Source organism: Lepidochelys kempii, chromosome 7 (genome assembly GCF_965140265.1).
Source record: "Lepidochelys kempii isolate rLepKem1 chromosome 7, rLepKem1.hap2, whole genome shotgun sequence".
NCBI lineage: Eukaryota > Metazoa > Chordata > Testudines > Cheloniidae > Lepidochelys > Lepidochelys kempii.
The window spans coordinates 4,819,266-4,837,550 of NC_133262.1; the positions used below are offsets into that span (position 1 = coordinate 4,819,266).

The 18,285-nt window shown below is 38.5% G+C and overlaps 1 protein-coding gene across 6 annotated transcripts in view; it reads right to left on the reverse strand.

Moving 5' to 3' along the window:
* CADPS (calcium dependent secretion activator) overlaps positions 1 to 18,285 on the reverse strand; it is a 389,515-nt gene that overhangs the window by 96,444 nt on the left and 274,786 nt on the right. For 3 of the 6 annotated variants that reach the window (XM_073350983.1, XM_073350982.1, XM_073350979.1), the window contains 3 exons: positions 9,749 to 9,850; positions 8,927 to 8,990; positions 8,096 to 8,219 (listed from right to left, as the gene is read on the reverse strand). In XM_073350983.1, coding sequence (XP_073207084.1) covers positions 8,096 to 8,219; positions 8,927 to 8,990; positions 9,749 to 9,850 — 290 coding nt within the window. Of the gene's footprint in view, positions 1 to 4,797; positions 4,816 to 5,678; positions 5,748 to 8,095; positions 8,220 to 8,926; positions 8,991 to 9,748; positions 9,851 to 18,285 lie in introns of all 6 variants that reach the window. The other 3 variants (XM_073350980.1, XM_073350977.1, XM_073350978.1) reach the window with 2 other exon arrangements.

Consider the following 18,285-nt stretch of genomic DNA (forward strand, 5'->3'; position numbering starts at 1 on the left):
TTGGTGGGGCTTGGAACCATTGACTCCTCATCGCTAGCCACGACTGCCCTCTGCACAGGGGACAATCCACTGACATTAAACATTGGGGGAAGTCTTTAATGGGATTCCCCTAAGTGACCAGTGAGAGTCTTAAAGAATAAAGAACAGACTCAATAACAGGAAAACGTTGGCGGAGGGGATGAGGTTTCTTCTGTTACATGGAGACTGGGAGTATTTTAAGTAAAAAAAAAAAAAATCTTAGGAGTTGGATTATAAATTGGTGTTGGTTTGTGGCTTGGAGATAGGAGGCCTCCAGGAACCAACCTGTTAGTTCAAGGATACAATGCCGCTGTCAAGAATCTTGGCAAAGGCTAATCAGAAGCTGCAGATAAGAGTCACCCATTTATATGTTGTCTCCCATCTTGGGGCGAGAGCCAATGCCCATTAAAGTGGATGGGCAGTCTTTCTATTAACTTTGGATCAAGCTCACTGGGAACTGAAGAAATTTGTATTGACTCAGCTATGAAACAGCTCTGAACAGTAATCCCATGTGCAGATAAACAGGAGCCATGACACCAGAGAGTCCTCCCGGCTTTTTGGAACATAGACTCCTAGAGTAAGCGCAAATGCTATTCCACTCCTGCCCAACAGCAGAAAGCAAAAGAAACACCTGCTCTGGCCATGGGAATGGGGGCTTGATGGGACTGGCAGGAAGTGACGTCCCTTCCCCTCGGGGATCTTGTTGGATTGGGGGAAGGAAGAGCAGGGCTGCCTGTCTTTCTATAAAAAGAACAAGGAGCTGGTGGCACCTTAAAGACTAACAGATTTATCTGGGGAATGCCCAAATAAATCTGTTAGTCTTTAAGGTGCCACCGGACTCCTTGTTGTTTTCGTGGATACAGACTAACACGGCTCCCCCCGATACTTCTCTTTCTATGCTGCTCATTTCTCTTCTTGGCTGCCCTGGGGAGCCTCTTCCCCTCCACCATGATGCCCAGACTGGGCAGTTTAGGTGCTCTGCTGGGGTCACCACTGGCTCCCCCTCTGCCCCACACGGTGGGGCATAAAAAGGGTGCTCCCACCTCTTGGCACCATTTGGACTGGTGCCAATCTTCTCTCAGCCCCATGTGCTTTGAGCTTCAGCTGATCACCAAAAGCGGCAGGAATGGTTTTATGCTGATTTACCATTGCTACTGCTATGGAGGTGAGCCTGCACAGGAGTCTGGTTTGCAGAGACCATTAACAATACGTGTCACCCTTGGACAGGGGTTGGTCTGGGCAGTGGGGGAGTGTGTTTGCATACTGTGGACACAGTGAAGAACCCATTCGTTGGAACCTTGCTTCCTTGGACAAGAGGAGGATCGAGGGGATGGGGTGAGGTTAACAGTAGCCTATTCCCTTTATAGTGCATTGGACCAGGCTGTGCTGTCACATTCATGAAGTTGCGGCTGACCTTTAACTGCATCATTCATGCCCATGTCTCATTCTCCTGCTGCGTCTGCATCAAACACACTTGTTGCCATTTGCTACGGTCACCTGCTTTCCTCCTTTTCTCACCTCTACTGTCCTCCTCAGAAGAACCAAGTACCAAAGACCAAACCCATACAGAATTATACGAGTACTGTGTCCAAAAAGCTGGAGAAGTAAGTTATTGCAAACTATTAATTGCCAAGTAAAACAATCTAAAAACCCTGGCCTGGATTTCCATTTGCAATAAAGCCACTTTTACATCACTCTAGCAGTGTCACATGGTGTTGGTGTAAATGAGAATCGGGCCCTTTAAATCCTCAGCACTTCTTTGATGACTGCCCTGCATTTCACAGTTCCTGTACTTCCGGGATACTAGTCTACAGCAATTCTTTTCTAAAGGAACAATGAATTCTCTATTTCTGTAAATAGCCAGAGGGAAACCCTTCCAGGGTTTCGAACTCCTTAATCTGAGTGTTAGTACTTTTTGTCTTATTAATAATTAACACAGATTATTAATCCTGAATTGTTTTAGCAAATTATTCTCTTTAGTGTTCTATTTAAAACCACACATTATTTCTAAAGGGAAGAGGAGAGGCTAGGTGCACTTTGGGAAGGAGGCAGGAAATGCATGGGGGTGATGTTTGGGGCAGGGTGGGGGGGTAGGTTTATGCAGCTATTTTCAGTATCTCAATTTTATTCTTGCTCGAGAGAAAGAAACAACATAAACAGAGCAGTAGCATTCACATTTGGCCCCAATTTAGTCAAAATAGGTCAGGGTTCCATAAGGGAAATAGGATTTGGCTCTATGTGTCCTTCGCTGGGTTCAAGCAACATAAACCTGTGTTTCAGAGTAACAGCCATGTTAGTCTGTATTCGCAAAAAGAAAAGGAGTACTTGTGGCACCTTAGAGACTAACCAATTTATCTGAGCATAAGCTTTTGTGAGCTACAGCTCACTTCATCGGATGCATACTGTGGAAAATACAAAAGATGTTTTTATACACACAGACCATGAAAAAATGGGTGTTTATCACTACAAAAGGTTTTCTCTCCCTCCACCCCACTCTCCTGCTGGTAATAGCTTATCTAAAGTGATCACTCTCCTTACAATGTGTATGATAATCAAGGTGGGCCATTTCCAGCACAAATCCAGTGTTTAACAAGAACATCTGAGGAACAGTGGGGGAGGGGGGAAGGGAGGAATAAACAAGGGGAAATAGGTTACTTTTTATAATGAATCAACCATTCCCAGTCTCTATTCAAGCCTAAATTAATTGTATCCAATTTGCAAATTAATTCCAATTCAGCAATCTCTCTTTGGAGTCTGTTTCTGAAGTTTTACGGTTGTAATATCGCAACTTTCATGTCTGTAATCCCGTGACCAGGGAGACTGAAGTGTTCTCCGACTGATATATGAATGTTATTATTCTTGACATCTGATTTGTATCCATTTATTCTTTTACGTAGAGACTGTCCAGTTTGACCAATATACAAGGCAAGGGGGCATTGCTGGCACATGATGGCATATATCACATTGGTAGATGTGCAGGTGAACGAGCCTCTGATTGTGTGGCTGAAGTTATTAGGCCCTGTGATGGTGTCCCCTGAATAGATATGTGGGCACAGTTGGCAACGGGCTTTGTTGCAAGGATAGGTTCCTGGGTTAGTGGTTCTGTTGTGTGGTATGTGGTTGCTGGTGAGTATTTGCTTCAGGTTGGGGGGCTGTCTGTAGGCAAGGACTGGCCTGTCTCCCAAGATTTGTGAGAGTGTTGGGTGGAGTGGGGTGGGGGGGGGGGGAGAAAACCTGGATTTGTGCTGGAAATGGCCCACCTTGATTATCATACACATTGTAAGGAGAGTGATCACTTTAGATAAGCTATTACCAATAGAAGAGTGGGGTGGGGTGGGGGGGAAACCTGGATTTGTGCTGGAAATGGCCCACCTTGATTATCATACACATTGTAAGGAGAGTGACCACTTTAGATAAGCTATTACCAGCAGGAGAGTAGGGTGGGGGAGAGAAAACCTTCTGTAGTGATAAACACCCATTTTTTCATGGTCTGTGTGTATAAAAACATCTTCTGTATTTTCCACAGTATGCATCCGATGAAGTGAGCTCACGAAAGCTTATGCTCAAATAAATTGGTTAGTCTCTAAGGTGCCACAAGTCCTCCTTTTCTTTTTATAAACCTGTGTGTTTTAGGTAAATGGGGCCCTCCGAAATGCCCCACCTAATTTCCCTGATATTAACCATGTCATAAGTCTGTGTCGGGTCCTAAAAAGATGATGGCCATTGTTCTTATTTTACTGATACACTGGGATCTGTGCTCAATTAAATCCAATGTAATTATTTGTAATGGGTGCACCTGAAATTATCATACACTACTTTTTTTTTTTGCTGTTTCTTGCGGACTTATTTAAAGAGAAAATCCATGCTTTGTTTTCTGAACAATTCATTTTTGTTGTTGTTGCTACTAGGGCCTGTTACCAATACCACAAATATAACAAAAAACAAAAAAAGATACTGGGCCAAAGTTACAGAGGGGCCACTCCTAATGCTATTAGTGAAAGAGGCACCCACGGAACCCAGAGCGGAACTTGGCCCAAGATGCTATATTTCTTTTTAAAACCAATTTCTTTCTGGAAACAGGTTTTGAAATCAAGTGTATTTCCACAACACATAAATAATGACTTAGGAAAAATCCCTAACTGTTCAGATCTCAAGAACTTTCAAACTAAGGATCCTGCTGTGTAACAGTAATGAACACATTGGCATGTTGCAACTCCAGAATCACTACTGAGAAGAAGTCCATTTTAATAGTATTTATCTGACCTGCATTCTTGTTTCATTACATGTTACCAACATGTTACGAACAAAAAAGACAAACACAACTTTGATCTATCTGTAGTGTTAGTTACACATTAACAAAGAAACCATTTTCCCCCAATAGGGCATAAAACAGAAGATATGAAAAACAAAAATGAAGATTAGTTTAGTTATAAATGTGCTTATCAGGTGATTTACACTAACGGCCAAATCATCCAAACATTTTTCTGCCAAAAATTTGTTTTTGTTCCTTTGGAAAACAAGAAACTTTCTCTTCAGTATAAATACACCTCCATATTAGGTTGTACCTTCACTATGAAATACTTCTGCTCTACACTGTATCTTAAGGGAGAAGTAAAAGATAGTATGTATGTTAAGACAGCACAAATTAACTCCTTAAGTATTATTGCAACTCCACCTTCAGTTTATAGGAGTACATATCTTAAGGAGCTATGAAAGGAAAACAAAGATAAATATAACTCAACAGTCCTAGCAATTTATAATACATATACAATTGTTCACCTGCATCCTTTTGATTCTCTATATGAAAGAGAGAGAGCAACAAGGAGAGAAAAGAGAGAAACAAGAACAGATATGCAGGATTAATGAGCAAGTGGACCAAAATGCCCCCCAGTTATGTGTGATATATGACATTTGAAAAGAAAATAAGTTGCCCCGTGACTCCCACCACCACGAAGCATGGTATCACCAAAAAAGACTCCTTTCACAGAGGTGAAAGAAAATGCTGCACAAATAGAAAATTAGTAAACTTAGTGAACTAAGCTCTGAGAACATACAAGAGCTCACCAAGCAACAACTTCATATGTTCCACCCAGAGCTTGGTGTAAAAGAATAAATAAAATCTAGAAAGAGAACAAGTAAAGCATTTCTGCTTGAGAGATAACAGACAGAAGACATGTAAGATCTGATGTACAGAGAAAGGACAGCTTCATATGATCTTATACACAGGATTGTTTAAAGATCTTATACACAGGAAAAGGGATGGCTTTTTCCAAATGTCCTTTATCTGACCTCTAGCTCATTGTTCCCCAGTGTAGCTGCTACCTTTTGATTGTGTACCAGTGACAAAAGCACTTTACAAATTGGGGTTACACAGAAGCAAAGTAAAAATGCATTCAGGTCACAGACATAAAGAATAACTGAAAAAACTTACGGACAATCTGAGTTTATCACAAACAAATGGCTTAATTGTCTAACCTGTTTTAGGCTGATAAAAAGTGACTGGACTTCTCACACTGGGTTTCACAGACAGAAGCAACAGACAAGCCAATGCTAAAAGACTTGAAGCAAGGAAAGTGAGTTGGTTTGGATCTGGATTTTCTTGAAGTAATGAAAACAGAAAGAGTGAAGACAGCATGGAGAGGAGGGTGGTAGGTACTCACGAATGGTTAAATCCATCACTTGAGAGGCCAAGCAGAAGACAGGATGCTCATACATTTCTCTCTTTTTCCCTATAAAAGAGGATTTGGGCATGCAAGAGGCTTAGGTCAGAGGTAAAGAGGTTATAGGTCATAGGTCAGAGGAAAACTTTACATTAGCTTAAAAGGAAAATAGCTGTAGAGTATTTTGGGATACACACAGAATAAAAGAAAAAAAAGGAGATTTAAAATTGGAGATCTACTGGATTAACCATTCAGCATGCCCATGAGTCACAAAAGAGGTTGCGACCATGATTCTAAAGGTTTATTTTGAATTGTTTGCAAGAATATAATGATCAAAACATCATGAATAAAGGGAAATAGAATTCTATTGATTTAAGGCTCCAAGATACTAAGGATTTTAGCCTTCAGTATCTAAGGCTTTTACAGGTATTTCTTCATAAACATAGCCTCAAGCAATGCTGCGACTGGTATTTCCTCAGTGGTTACAAGTATTTCTTAAATGTTTGGCTATTCAAATAGAAGCTTTTTAATGTCAAAATCATATTTGTACAGAGAAATGCATCACATGTAGAAAATTTATTTTTTACAAACTATGTTAGCTTGTCGTGGACTATGCTCATGAGAGAAAACCTGATGCATGCAGCTGGCGGATGTTGGGTTGTTTGAATTAACAATCCCAGCATGCTTTGAAATTGGTGTCACAACCACTTTTATAGAGACAATATAGAAAAGTGGCTGTGGCCAATCACAAATAAGGAAGGAGAGAAGCAGAGGAGAGCAGGTAGTGTGGAATGAAGTATTTCTCGGAAAAGGTAGCTGGAAAAAAAAAAGTTTGTTGCTTCAAAGTATTCCCAGACCTAAAAGTCACAGTGCGAAAAAGAGGGCAGATAATTAACACAACCAAGAAGAATTGAGGCACAAAAGGAAAGTACACACTAACTGTTCTACTTTGGAAGTGAATGCATTTTTACTTACAGATCATAAAGTTTGTTTTTGCATAGATTTATCTGAAAGAAGAGAGCAAATCTTACCAACAGGTTAGTGATATTTACACAGAGACCTAGGGAAGCCAGCATTTGGTAGAAGCATCCATCAAAACAAAAGTTGCTTTTTGATTCTGAGTCCTCCTCCGTCCTCGTCAAGTCTATTTCAACATTGCATTTTACAGAATACACCAATTAACATATCCTGTGAAGTTGAGTACTTCGATAAATTGCCTGATAATACAGTGCTTATTAAACCTTCAATCCTTCTCTATTTTTGTCACTCATTACCAAGTCAAGAGTTGATAAACATCCTTTTAGTGCCCAATTCTTAAGTGTTTCTCACTGGATGCATAACAATGAATTCATTACCACTGGTACACAATTTGCATTGTCAGACAGAAAAAATAGAAAAAGAGAGGACACACCATGTACAGAACCTAGAAAATTTGACATGTAATAACCCATGCCCTCATATAAACAAGGGCTAGGAACAAATCAGATGGTGATTTTTTTTTCTTTCAGTAATGTCTTAGAGGCATATAATGTGAATCTAGCTTTAGTAAAACTTTATATTTCACACACAACAGAAGACCAAAATCCAGAATAAAACAATTCTTTTTGAACATACAGCTTTCAGTTACAAGCACTTGTAAAGTTGTGTAGGAGTTTCGAATTGCTGTATAGCAGCCAACAAGGTAACAATGAAATCTGATTAACATGTGAAGAACTAGCTGATCATCGAGCTCCAACAAAACACATATCCTCCAGCAAGTTTTAAAATGTCTTTTTGATGGCTACATGTGTCTCTGGTCACCAGTTATTATTCCCCCATAACTTAAAAGGTCAATGATATCAGCTATGCTGGATTTAGAGTGACAAGAAAGAAATCTGATGCAAGAATGGGATCAACTGATGACTTCCACTATTCACAAAGCAAAAGCAGTGAAACACATCCCAGAAAAAGACATTTTAAGTTGGCTACAAACAATTAAGCAGAGATAAAACATTTCTTAGCTTCTTATATTTTGGTTGTTCTCTGAACTCCACTGTCACAAGCAATTAGCAGCATTATCCTTTTCAGCTACAAACATGACATCCCACGTACTTCTAATTTTTTTTAAAACAAAGACACGAGTACGATTGTTGTACAACTGGCCAAACGCACTAGTGCTCAGAAGAAGCCATGATTCTGTTAACCATTTCATCTTTTTCCTAGAAAAAGAAATATTTCGCTAACCTCTGCTCTTAATTCTTAAAAAACAAACAAAACAAACACCACAAATACATTTCCCAGCCAATTCCATATTCCCTTTGACTTCAGTTTTATTGTCAAGCAAATAAATAGTTAATTCATTGTTTTAAATAACCGCTAGCGGTAGTTTCCACATAGAAACACAGTAACATTTTAACACCATAAAGTAATTGCCTTACCTTCAATTTTGGCATACTCTGATAGTCTAGTATAGTTGACTAAAGCAGCTTGCTCCAAGCATTTACGGATGACTGTTTTTACCTCCTCTTGAGGGACAGGAGTAACTATGTCTTTCATCAGAACCTGGACATAAGAAAAACTGATTTGATGTGGCACCAAACACACACACCATTGATCTTTTTTTGTTTGTTCGACAAACGTATGAGTACCCAACACTAACCCAGTGTGGCTATTTTACTCTATGTGGCTCACCTCTAGTGGCCAGCCTACATAGTAAAGTTTAAAAGACCGAGTGCACTTGATTCTTTTGATCAAGCAGTAGAAACTCACACCTTTAGATCCAGAAGCCGTAGGTTCAGACCCCACCGAACCAAAGCTGCCACTGCGGCATTACTACAGGTACCCTTTCTGCAAGCACCTACTTTACTCAGCGACATGAAGCTTTTTAGAACTGTTATTTCTTCAGACAAGTTTCCAACAATTAAATTTGAAGGGTCTGATTCATCACCCCATTACACCAGTTTTATGCCAGCATAATTCCATTGAATCCGTGTTCCTTAATTTGCATCATCTTGGGACACAAAACTGGTTTAACTGGCTAGAGAATTAGGCCCATAATTCACAATATTTAGAATTTTCTGTACACTGCATTACAGGGTGTAATCCCCCTCCAAAATCTACTCATGCCCGTGAACGAACGGATGCTGTAATGTGATCTAATTCAATTTGTGTGTATATCCATGCATAAATATAATTGCCATGTAAACTCTACTATATGATTGAATAAGAACATAGGAATTTTAACCTGCCTTTGTTATTGTGATGCTTACCCTTTCCAGTAGGGATAGAGTAGCTTTCAAAGCACCTTCAGGTCGGCCAAATGGAAAGCAGTACCTAGCAAAAAACCCAATTTTAAAGATTAACTCAAATGCACATGGGCAAATATACCAATAGGCTTAAGAGTGATCTGATAAGAAAGACTGGGTGGCGGGGCGAGAGCTTTGTTCTTGCTTCCCTGAATTAGGCCCCTACCCTTCAAGTGGTGTTATGAGGGCCCAAGAGTCTGGATCAAGGCCTGAAAGAGTAATTTTGATTAGGTACCTCAGTGGGATTGTTAGGAAATCTCAGAAATACTCTCCATGATGTGCTCCAGAGCCTGGAGGATATATCCCTATGCTTCAATCACAGGGAAAACCAAATGGTGATATCCATTATTCCCAAAATTAAACCATCCATGAAAAAAACCCTGCCTTTCTTTGTACTAGGAAGAGATGGGAGTAGATAGCAGAATGCAGTAAGCAGGAGGGGATGGGAAAGAGGAAGAAATAAGATCACAGGGTCTTTAATTATTTGCTTAGAATTATTTGTCAAATATGAGTCCTCTTCTTGTTGCTGTGCCTATGTGGGCAAGCTGAGTTGAAATACCTTTAAAAGGTTAAGCCTTCTGTTTATCAGCTATGAACATATTCATGTCTTCTGCAGCTGCAAGTTTTGGCACCCTAATGTACCAAGTTATTTTACTCTGTGCATATTACTTATGCAGAATTATAATAAGCTGCAACCTTTGAAATCTAAAAGACTCATCTTTTATGGGATGGAGTCTTGAGGAAATGCATCCTCTCTCACTTTAAACCAAGAGCCTCTGCCTTTACCTAAAATGGGTGATCTGATTCTCCAGAAGCAAGCGGAGCCGCTCCTTGATTTCTTCAAAACGTTCTTTCTCTTCTACAGTTACAGTTCCTATTCCATCAGGCCTGAAGGAAAAATGCCATGAATGACTCAAGCTTCACCTCATGACCCTGGTAAGTCATCTGTACAGCAAACAAGATATTGCAATTTTTGGAAATGCATGTCATCAACTCTTAGATCCAGGATACACTGCATATGCCATGCAAAGAAGCACTAATGGGTAAAGCAGCATGACTGTTTAGAAAGCATATCTCAGAATAAAATATACTAATTTTAAAATTACGATATGCATGTTTTTAAAGAGTGAAATCACTATATTTTTGTTTACTGCAGAAAAACCTGGAAAAATGTAGTTCTCTCTAAAAATACACACACATATGTGTGTGTATATATATACACAGACAAATATATAAATACTACAATGGGAATTTTCATTAAGTAAGGACTGCGTATAAGTCCTGTCTGGCTCAATATGTTATTCATTTCTACAGAAATAATCATATTCACATTTATCAAATTTAAAATATGGTTCACAGCATGAAAGTATAATCATGATAAACTCACATACAAATAGAATATAAAAATACAGCACTCATTCATGTCCACTGAATCACGTTATAACATTTTATCATGTAAAAGGAAGGAGCACAAACAGAAATATATGCTCTAAGATCAATATACATTTTGCATTTTCAAAAATAATGTCCTTTTACAGGAATTTAAGAATTTCGTTAAAAATAACACATTCCATCAAAGCAGTGCTTCAATGAAAATTTGTTACACTTTTATTATTTCAGTAATGCACAGGACTGCATTATGAATAAGGCAGCCACAAGTAGCGACTTTGGGGTATTTTCCATCTTTCACAGAGCACAGTGCGCAAGCAATCATCTCTTCCATTCTTCACCTGTAATGGTGATAGATAATATGGACAGTCCCCATGCCTCATTGTGCTCACGTTCTATTTTTACATCTTTGTAACTCTGCTGATTTAAACTGACTCCTGATTTGTACCAATGTGTGAGCAGAAATCAGCATCCTCTGCACACATACCACCTTCTCCCCCGCACCAGAGAAATACACGCCACAGCATAATCTCTGAATTGGGTAGAGGGCTAGTCTAATCCATTCACCAAAGAAATCAGCAACTCAGACAATAAACATCACTAGTTTCTATTATTGACAGGCAAAGCATACAGATTTGTGTATTACTGTGTAGCCTATACCAGCAGTCTCTCTCTTTAGGTAACATTTGTCTTAAAATTGAACAAATGTTCTTACTTAAAGGCCTCCTCCAGTGTTCAGCTTAAACTGTGTAAATCCTTAGTACTAGACTAGTTTGGTAATACAAAAGGCTTGGCAAGGGATTACACAGCTTCTAACAAACCTCCTGTCAGGGGTTAATTGGTTAGCTTTATTTTCCTTTTAAAGAATCAAAAGGCCCTAAACTAAAAGAAAAATTACAATCTGTACAGTCATGTTTCACTGACCTCAGATGCAGAAACCTCTTAATATCATAAATATTAGTTCTGCTGTTAGAACACAGGTAAAAAGTTCTCTTAACAAATCCAAACAGAGATGCTAACACAATCTTAATTGATTTTCTTTTCATTATATGTAAGTGCTAAAGCTACATTAAATAACACTTATAACCTGGACATATTAAAAGGCCCAGATGACAGTGGATATCTTTAAATTTAATCAGCATTTCCATAAGAATCTCCTATCATTTATTTGCCAAGCTCAGCTGTAAAATTTTTATTTAGGCTGAACTGTGGAATATAAAATTTTAGCTGGAAAACACATTTATTAAACAATTCTGGAAGAATGGATTTGGTCTCATTAGTACACAATTAGGTCTAGTTATTTTGAAGAAGCAGGTAAGCCAGGTAAATCCAGTTATACATTGATTTTAAAACACAGCCACTGAACATGGTTAGTATATTTTTGATCCAAAATCCTAGAAATAATTAGTATTCAGATTCAGATCATGTTCATGCCATCAGTTATGCATGTCAGCACTGCTGTGTACATGGGGGAATCTAGTTTGCTTGCCAGTAGAGTGGCAGATTTTTCAAGATACTCCATGATAAATACTCTATGTCAAAGGACAGGATTGAAGCCCTCATATGAGTTTTGAGTGCACATCCGCAGAGATGTACAAAATCCATATAGCTCATAGAGTTTCATTAAGGTCAATTGTATCAGCAACTGACAAATGATGTAGCCACAATACTTTGACTGTAAAGAGCCCGAAATAGGAACAATATGCTGATGAACTGGAAAAATTCTGAAAATTATGTTACCATTTGTTGGGTTAATAGCCCTCAGAGTAAAAGATTTACTGAAAAGGCCACAGAAGACTCAAGAGTTTAAATGCAGACTTATTTTCTAGGGAATAGTACATGTGCCAAGAGGCTTCTCAGTTAAAAAATACTAGTTTTATAAATTTTCAGCCCCTCTTTTAATTCAAATTATTAATGTAAAATATCACTGCATACTGTTTAACCCAGCAAGGGGCACTCAATTTAAAGTCCCAGCGCATTTTCCACTGTCTTCAGTGGGACAGCGTCCAGAGTTGTATGTAGGGTTGATCCAAACCCATTTGAAGCCACTGAAATATTTCCACCGAGTTCAACAGGCTCTGAATCAGGCTTTAATTCTGTCTGATCTAGCTATTTTAGCACTTGCCAGGCAACACCAATTTCAGACACTTACAATGCTTTGGCACAACTGCGTCATTACAATTTGGAGTGGCAGCCTAAATTTTCAGTGCTCTGGCAGTTTTCAGTCTAAAGCACTGACACTGTTAGAAACTCTATGTGGACACATGGCTGGGTCCAAACCTCGTTGGACTAGAGTTAATATATATCCACAACTCATCTAAGTTAAGTTATAATGTCCAAACGGTTTGTGCTGAGACAAAAATGTAACTATCTAGCTACACACAGACTATATATATATATATTTCAAATATTCACCATGCTTCGGTCATAAATAGTTAGGCCTTGATTTTTCTTGATCTTTAACAGAAGACACAATGCCAAATTCAGCCATTTTAAGACAATTAAAAAGTTACCTTATGTACCTTACATCGTTCTACAAAACTGCATGCTAGATAAACAATAGCTCACCCTTGCATCTCATTCTACTACAAACTTGAGACAATCTACAGGTCAACTGTAGCCATTTTTGGAGCCGCACGGATGTCTGGAAGGGCCTGCCAACTGGGAGCCATCACAACTGCAAGGACTTCCTTTCTCAAACAGCTGTGGACTATATTACATCTGACATGATGAGCATCTCTTGAATCTACCTTTCAAATTTTCGGCAAACCATTTTCTCACTGTCCTTCACAAAGTTGACATTTTCGGCAGCATGATAGGAAAGATGTCATGTCGGCTGCTTTTCAAGTTGTTGTCACAGTGGTTAGCACCAGTTCTGTCATCTTTACTCTCCTCACAATCTCCCATCTTGAGCCATGTCACAAACAATAATACTTCCAATGGTTTTGTCAAATTTCAAATACTATAACCCAGCTGCACATCTTCAGATTTACTAGTTATGTTAATTTTTGTTGCTCATCTCCCCAGAAGCTGAAGCATTAGGAACTCATTAATTAGCGACAAATGCAAGGATATTGACAGAACTATATAAAAACGCCATCAAAAGCCCTGCACCTAATTTATTAACGTGATAATTTCTGAAACCTAATTAAAATAAAACATTAGTCAAATATATTTGAAAACTGAATAATTTTGAAGCATATTTATTTTTCCATTTGCTACGCAAACTAAGGGTTTTATAAGCTATCCTCTCTATAATGTTACATTCACTTCTGTGTTCTAGATAATTCCCTTGTCAGAACATGCACTACTGATGGTTCTTAAAGATATTCTCAAAAGAAGGTGAAATCTCATGAATTAATTTTCTTATTCATGCTGGTATTACCTCTTTTTATTTAACAAAGGCTTCCCATCAACTCTATACTGGATGTTTAATTTATATATGGAATCACAGCTTCCTTCAGCAAACAAAATTTGCACATTACATTTTAGCTAAAACACAATTGTAGAAAACTAACACACACATTCACAGTGGCCATGTAAGATTTATATTACACTGGGGTAGACAGTAGCAGGAGTGGTAGGAGAGAAACAGTGAAAGAAATGCTGCACCTACATTGTATTTAAATATAAATGTGTACACACACACACACAGAGTATCTATGTCTCTTTCTTTCTATGGATTTACATCAACATACAACATAAATGCCTCCGATTTGAATGGTAACAGATTTTCATCTGATCCTATATTGATCCTGCCAGGCAAATTAGAGGAGTCTGGTTTAAATAGTGGGGGGAGGGCAGAAATTTAAAAAAACCCATTATTTATAAATTTATATTTAGCAATCCCAAAACACACGTTTTCAGGGATAACTCTTTTTGTTACAGATGTATGTTATCACCTGCAGATTTGTCAGTGCTTAACATAAATATTTCACGGGAAAAGTTTTACATGCTATTCTTCCATCGATGTCGAGTTCCCTATTTTTCTTCAACTTTTCGTTTTTAAAGTATGAAAACAACCAAAAAAGCAGGCTGTGAAATTAAAAAACAAACACACACATTTTCATGTCAAACTGCAAAAAGATTTTCTTTCCTTAGTTTAGACTGTTGTGCAAATCACAGGGTTAATTATAAATTATAATTAGGACCTGTGATCCTAAGGCCAATGCTTCATTCTGCAAGCCACACCTCCCCCACCATGCCCTTTTCTAATTATACCCGGAGGCCCTCAGGGCTAGTTATGCTGCTAAAACAAATATATCAAAATCATTTTTAACAAAGACTAATATATGAAGCAATAACATGCATTTGTATGCAATTATAAATCTACAGTATAGCTCCTTTGGGTTAATCTCTTTGACATTAGCCTGTCTGAAAAGCGAAGAGGCTTATAAATTAAAAAAAAATCATCTCTTCCACCTTTTATGCTTAACTACTTTAAGCTTTATCATTGGAGAAAATACTCTTTAGATGCAGTAACCAAATCTCTGCATGTGTTTCACACACATCAGAGATGATAAAATAAAGCATGTCAAAAATAATGGAAATAATCTGATTTTAACTAACAAAAGGCAAATCTAAGATAAGACAGATGCTATCTTCAACTCAGGCCTTTGCAGTCAGGTGCAAGACATATCTTACATCTAGCATCACAGACTATTATGGGATTTATAGTCCAAGGCACTAATGGTATAAAGGCAGCCCTACAGACAAACCCATACATCTGCAGAGTGTCCCACCAACTGCACTGGAACTCCCTTTAAAGGGTTGGCCATTAAGTTTCAACCTCATTCAATCCCTCTTGCTCCTGTGAATTTATATTCTATCCTCAAGATTGTATAGTTCTTTTTTTCTGTATTTTTTCTTAAGAGGACTTTTAACGTAGCTATGTGGCCCAACCTTAATCAGCCACATGGGACAATAATAAAAAGACAGCCCATTTCATTACTATAGCTTTGGCTTTTATTACACTTCTCTTTTCTCTTCATTTCAGTCCAGGCTTTGGTGCTTTGTGGATATGCAGAGCTGAGTCATGGCTCACTCTGTCTCAAGTGCAACATGCATCCCCAAAGAACCATGCTCGGACTGCGTGGATGCTCCACTGGCACATCTTCCTGTCGTATACCCATGGCAATGTATCATGTCAGCATGTAACACGATACTATTTATCGGGGGATCACTGGCATAATGCATCATCTCAGCCTATACAACAGACTATGTTTTGAAGACATCAGTAACATGTTCTGTGTCAATACATTCCTATTATGGCTCTGGCTAATACATGGATCCAGGAATTAATAAAAAGTATGGTATTACCTGTAGTATGGTTTTGTTAACCTATGGCTCTCTGATACAACATGTGTTAGTGCCCACTATCGATCGATTAATCAAAGAATGAATATAATCTCCAAAGAGAGCAAACAGAGATGTTATGAATGTCTGGAGCTGGTTGAAAGTTTTTGAAATTTCTATGACGTTTCTTCATGAAAAATTTGAAAAAACTCTTTCCCATTTTTCAACCAGCTCTATGAAATTTTTGTTGTGCGATATAAACCAAATATTAAGGAGACATAATTGAGAAAGCTCTAAAATGTAATGCAGATATTTAATTCCACAAGTTCCACAAACTACTTCAGAATGGTAATAGTTCTGGAGTCTGACAACAGTTGACAATCTGCAAAGGCAACAGATGCAGGGGATGCCAATTTTGATTTCATTTTGAAAGTGAATTTAGTGTTTGTGAAACACAGTGACTATGGGAAGGACAGTGCACCAATCCACCTGTGTGCAAAAACTGGGCAAATTATAGTGAGATAATTGATCGTGTGGATGTTTGGTGATGGGACTGAGAAACTGGACCGAACACCAGCTCATTTCACACAGATCACTGACCAGCTGCCAGATAATCACAATGTTCCCTCACCACCAACTTGGACCAGATTCAATATGAAGTCCAAGTGGTGATGGGCTCAACATCCACTAATCCAGTCCTTAATTTTTACACAAATCTGGAAATAAATTTTCAATATACTAGGACAAAAAGGTATATAAAACCACAAAAGCAGCAATTTTTTTGCCCACTCTAACCAATTTTATTTTTAAAAACCATTTTTGTTTTTACATGGGTCAATCAGCAACAGCTGTGTTTATAGTCAAGGAATAAAACCCTAAGTAGGGAACTCTTAAAAAGGGAGAGGTAGAAAGGTGCACTGGTTAAGGCACCAGCCTGAGACGTGGGTTCAAGTCCCCGATTCACCAGACACTTCCTGTGGAACTTTGTGCAAATCACGTTGTCTGTCTGTGCCTTTGTTATCCATCTGCAAAACAGGGATAATGGCACTTCCTTGTCTCATAGGGTGTTGTAAGGATAATTACATTAATGGACTGTGAGATGGTCAATACTACTGTAATGGGGCCCACATAAGTATCTAAAGCAAATAGATCCAAATGGGTGTGCCTTTACAAAATTCTACCAATTTGAATGATTTCTACCAGATTTCCATTAGAACTGGTAAAATCTTTCAAATTGGTGGAACTTTTTAAGGCATCCACTAATGTTGCATCCTTAAGTACAGGGAAGAAGTACCATCACTAATTTCCTTAATTTCAGTGAACTGTAATTAGTTATGGTAACTAGGGTTAGTAGGCTTTGCACAGTCATGATTGGTATGTATATCTATGACACTCCCATCTATCATGCATACAGATGTCTGCAGAAGGCAAAACCTGGGATAAAAAACTGCAATTAACTGTCACTTTTTTATTTTTAAAGTATGGGTAAAATTAACAGAGAAATTAATGGATTCTATTTTGCAGATGGCAATGATTTATAGTGTCCCTTTGGAGTAGGTATTTCGAGCTTTCAAAGGTCTAACAACTCATCACCTTAAAAAAAAAGTCGAGGTAAAGGGGAAACAGACTGCAGTAGTGGTTGGAAATATCACCCATATTGGTTTTTGACCATTTCACATGATATGGCAATAAGGTCACAGCAAAGCTAGAGGTGTATTTTTAACAGCAGCCGCTTTGTTCCTGTCCTGCACTGACACTGATCAGATAACAAGGCAGTATTAAGGAAGCAGGACCCTGGACAGCAGCTAGTTAGTTTCTTCTCTATGATGGCCTGTCATTCTGTCAGTCCCGACCTTCAGGCTGTCCTGAACATCTGAATCACATTCTCTCTGCACTTTCTCACTGACTGCAAGCTACTGTTGTCTCACTGTCTGACCTGACACAAACACAATACAAACAGACAACCCACCTCTGCTCCATCACTGTCTATTGCTAACATAGGAGATTGATAGCCACACAGAATTCTCTCTCTATTCGACCTTCATGACTGGAGTGGCATAGTCTGACTGACAGCCAACCTCATTCCCGAGAAAGCTAAACCACCAGTTGTTTTTTTTTGCCCTCTAAAAGTGACGTAATGTCCAGTTTCTAAAGAAAGTTCAATTAATATATCCGGGTTTATGACAAAAGTAATATGTTTTTGTTAAATAGCAAAGATACTGACCATATACATTTTAATGTGTATGTTCAAATGATACCTTTTCCCAAAGAGCTGGGCGCACAAATAACGATGTTATTTATTATTAGTAGTATTTCTAGTACAACATTGCTCAAAGGTTCCAAGCCTAGATGGGTTCCCATTTTTCTAAGTGCTGTACAATCACAGAGCAAGACATGATGCCTACCTCAAAGAGCTTACAAGGTAAGGCTTTGACCCTGCAATAAGCTAAGGCTCTGCCTAGGTAGAACAGACTGCAGGTGTAAGACCTAAGAAAACAAGCAACAAATGAAAGGTGGGAAAAGGAGACTGTCTACTTCCACAAGACTGTCAAAGATAGAGTGGCTTTATACACACAAATACACTGGTAATTGGTGATTAGGTAGCACATAAATAAGTAACAGTTTTCCCCAGCTGTGTC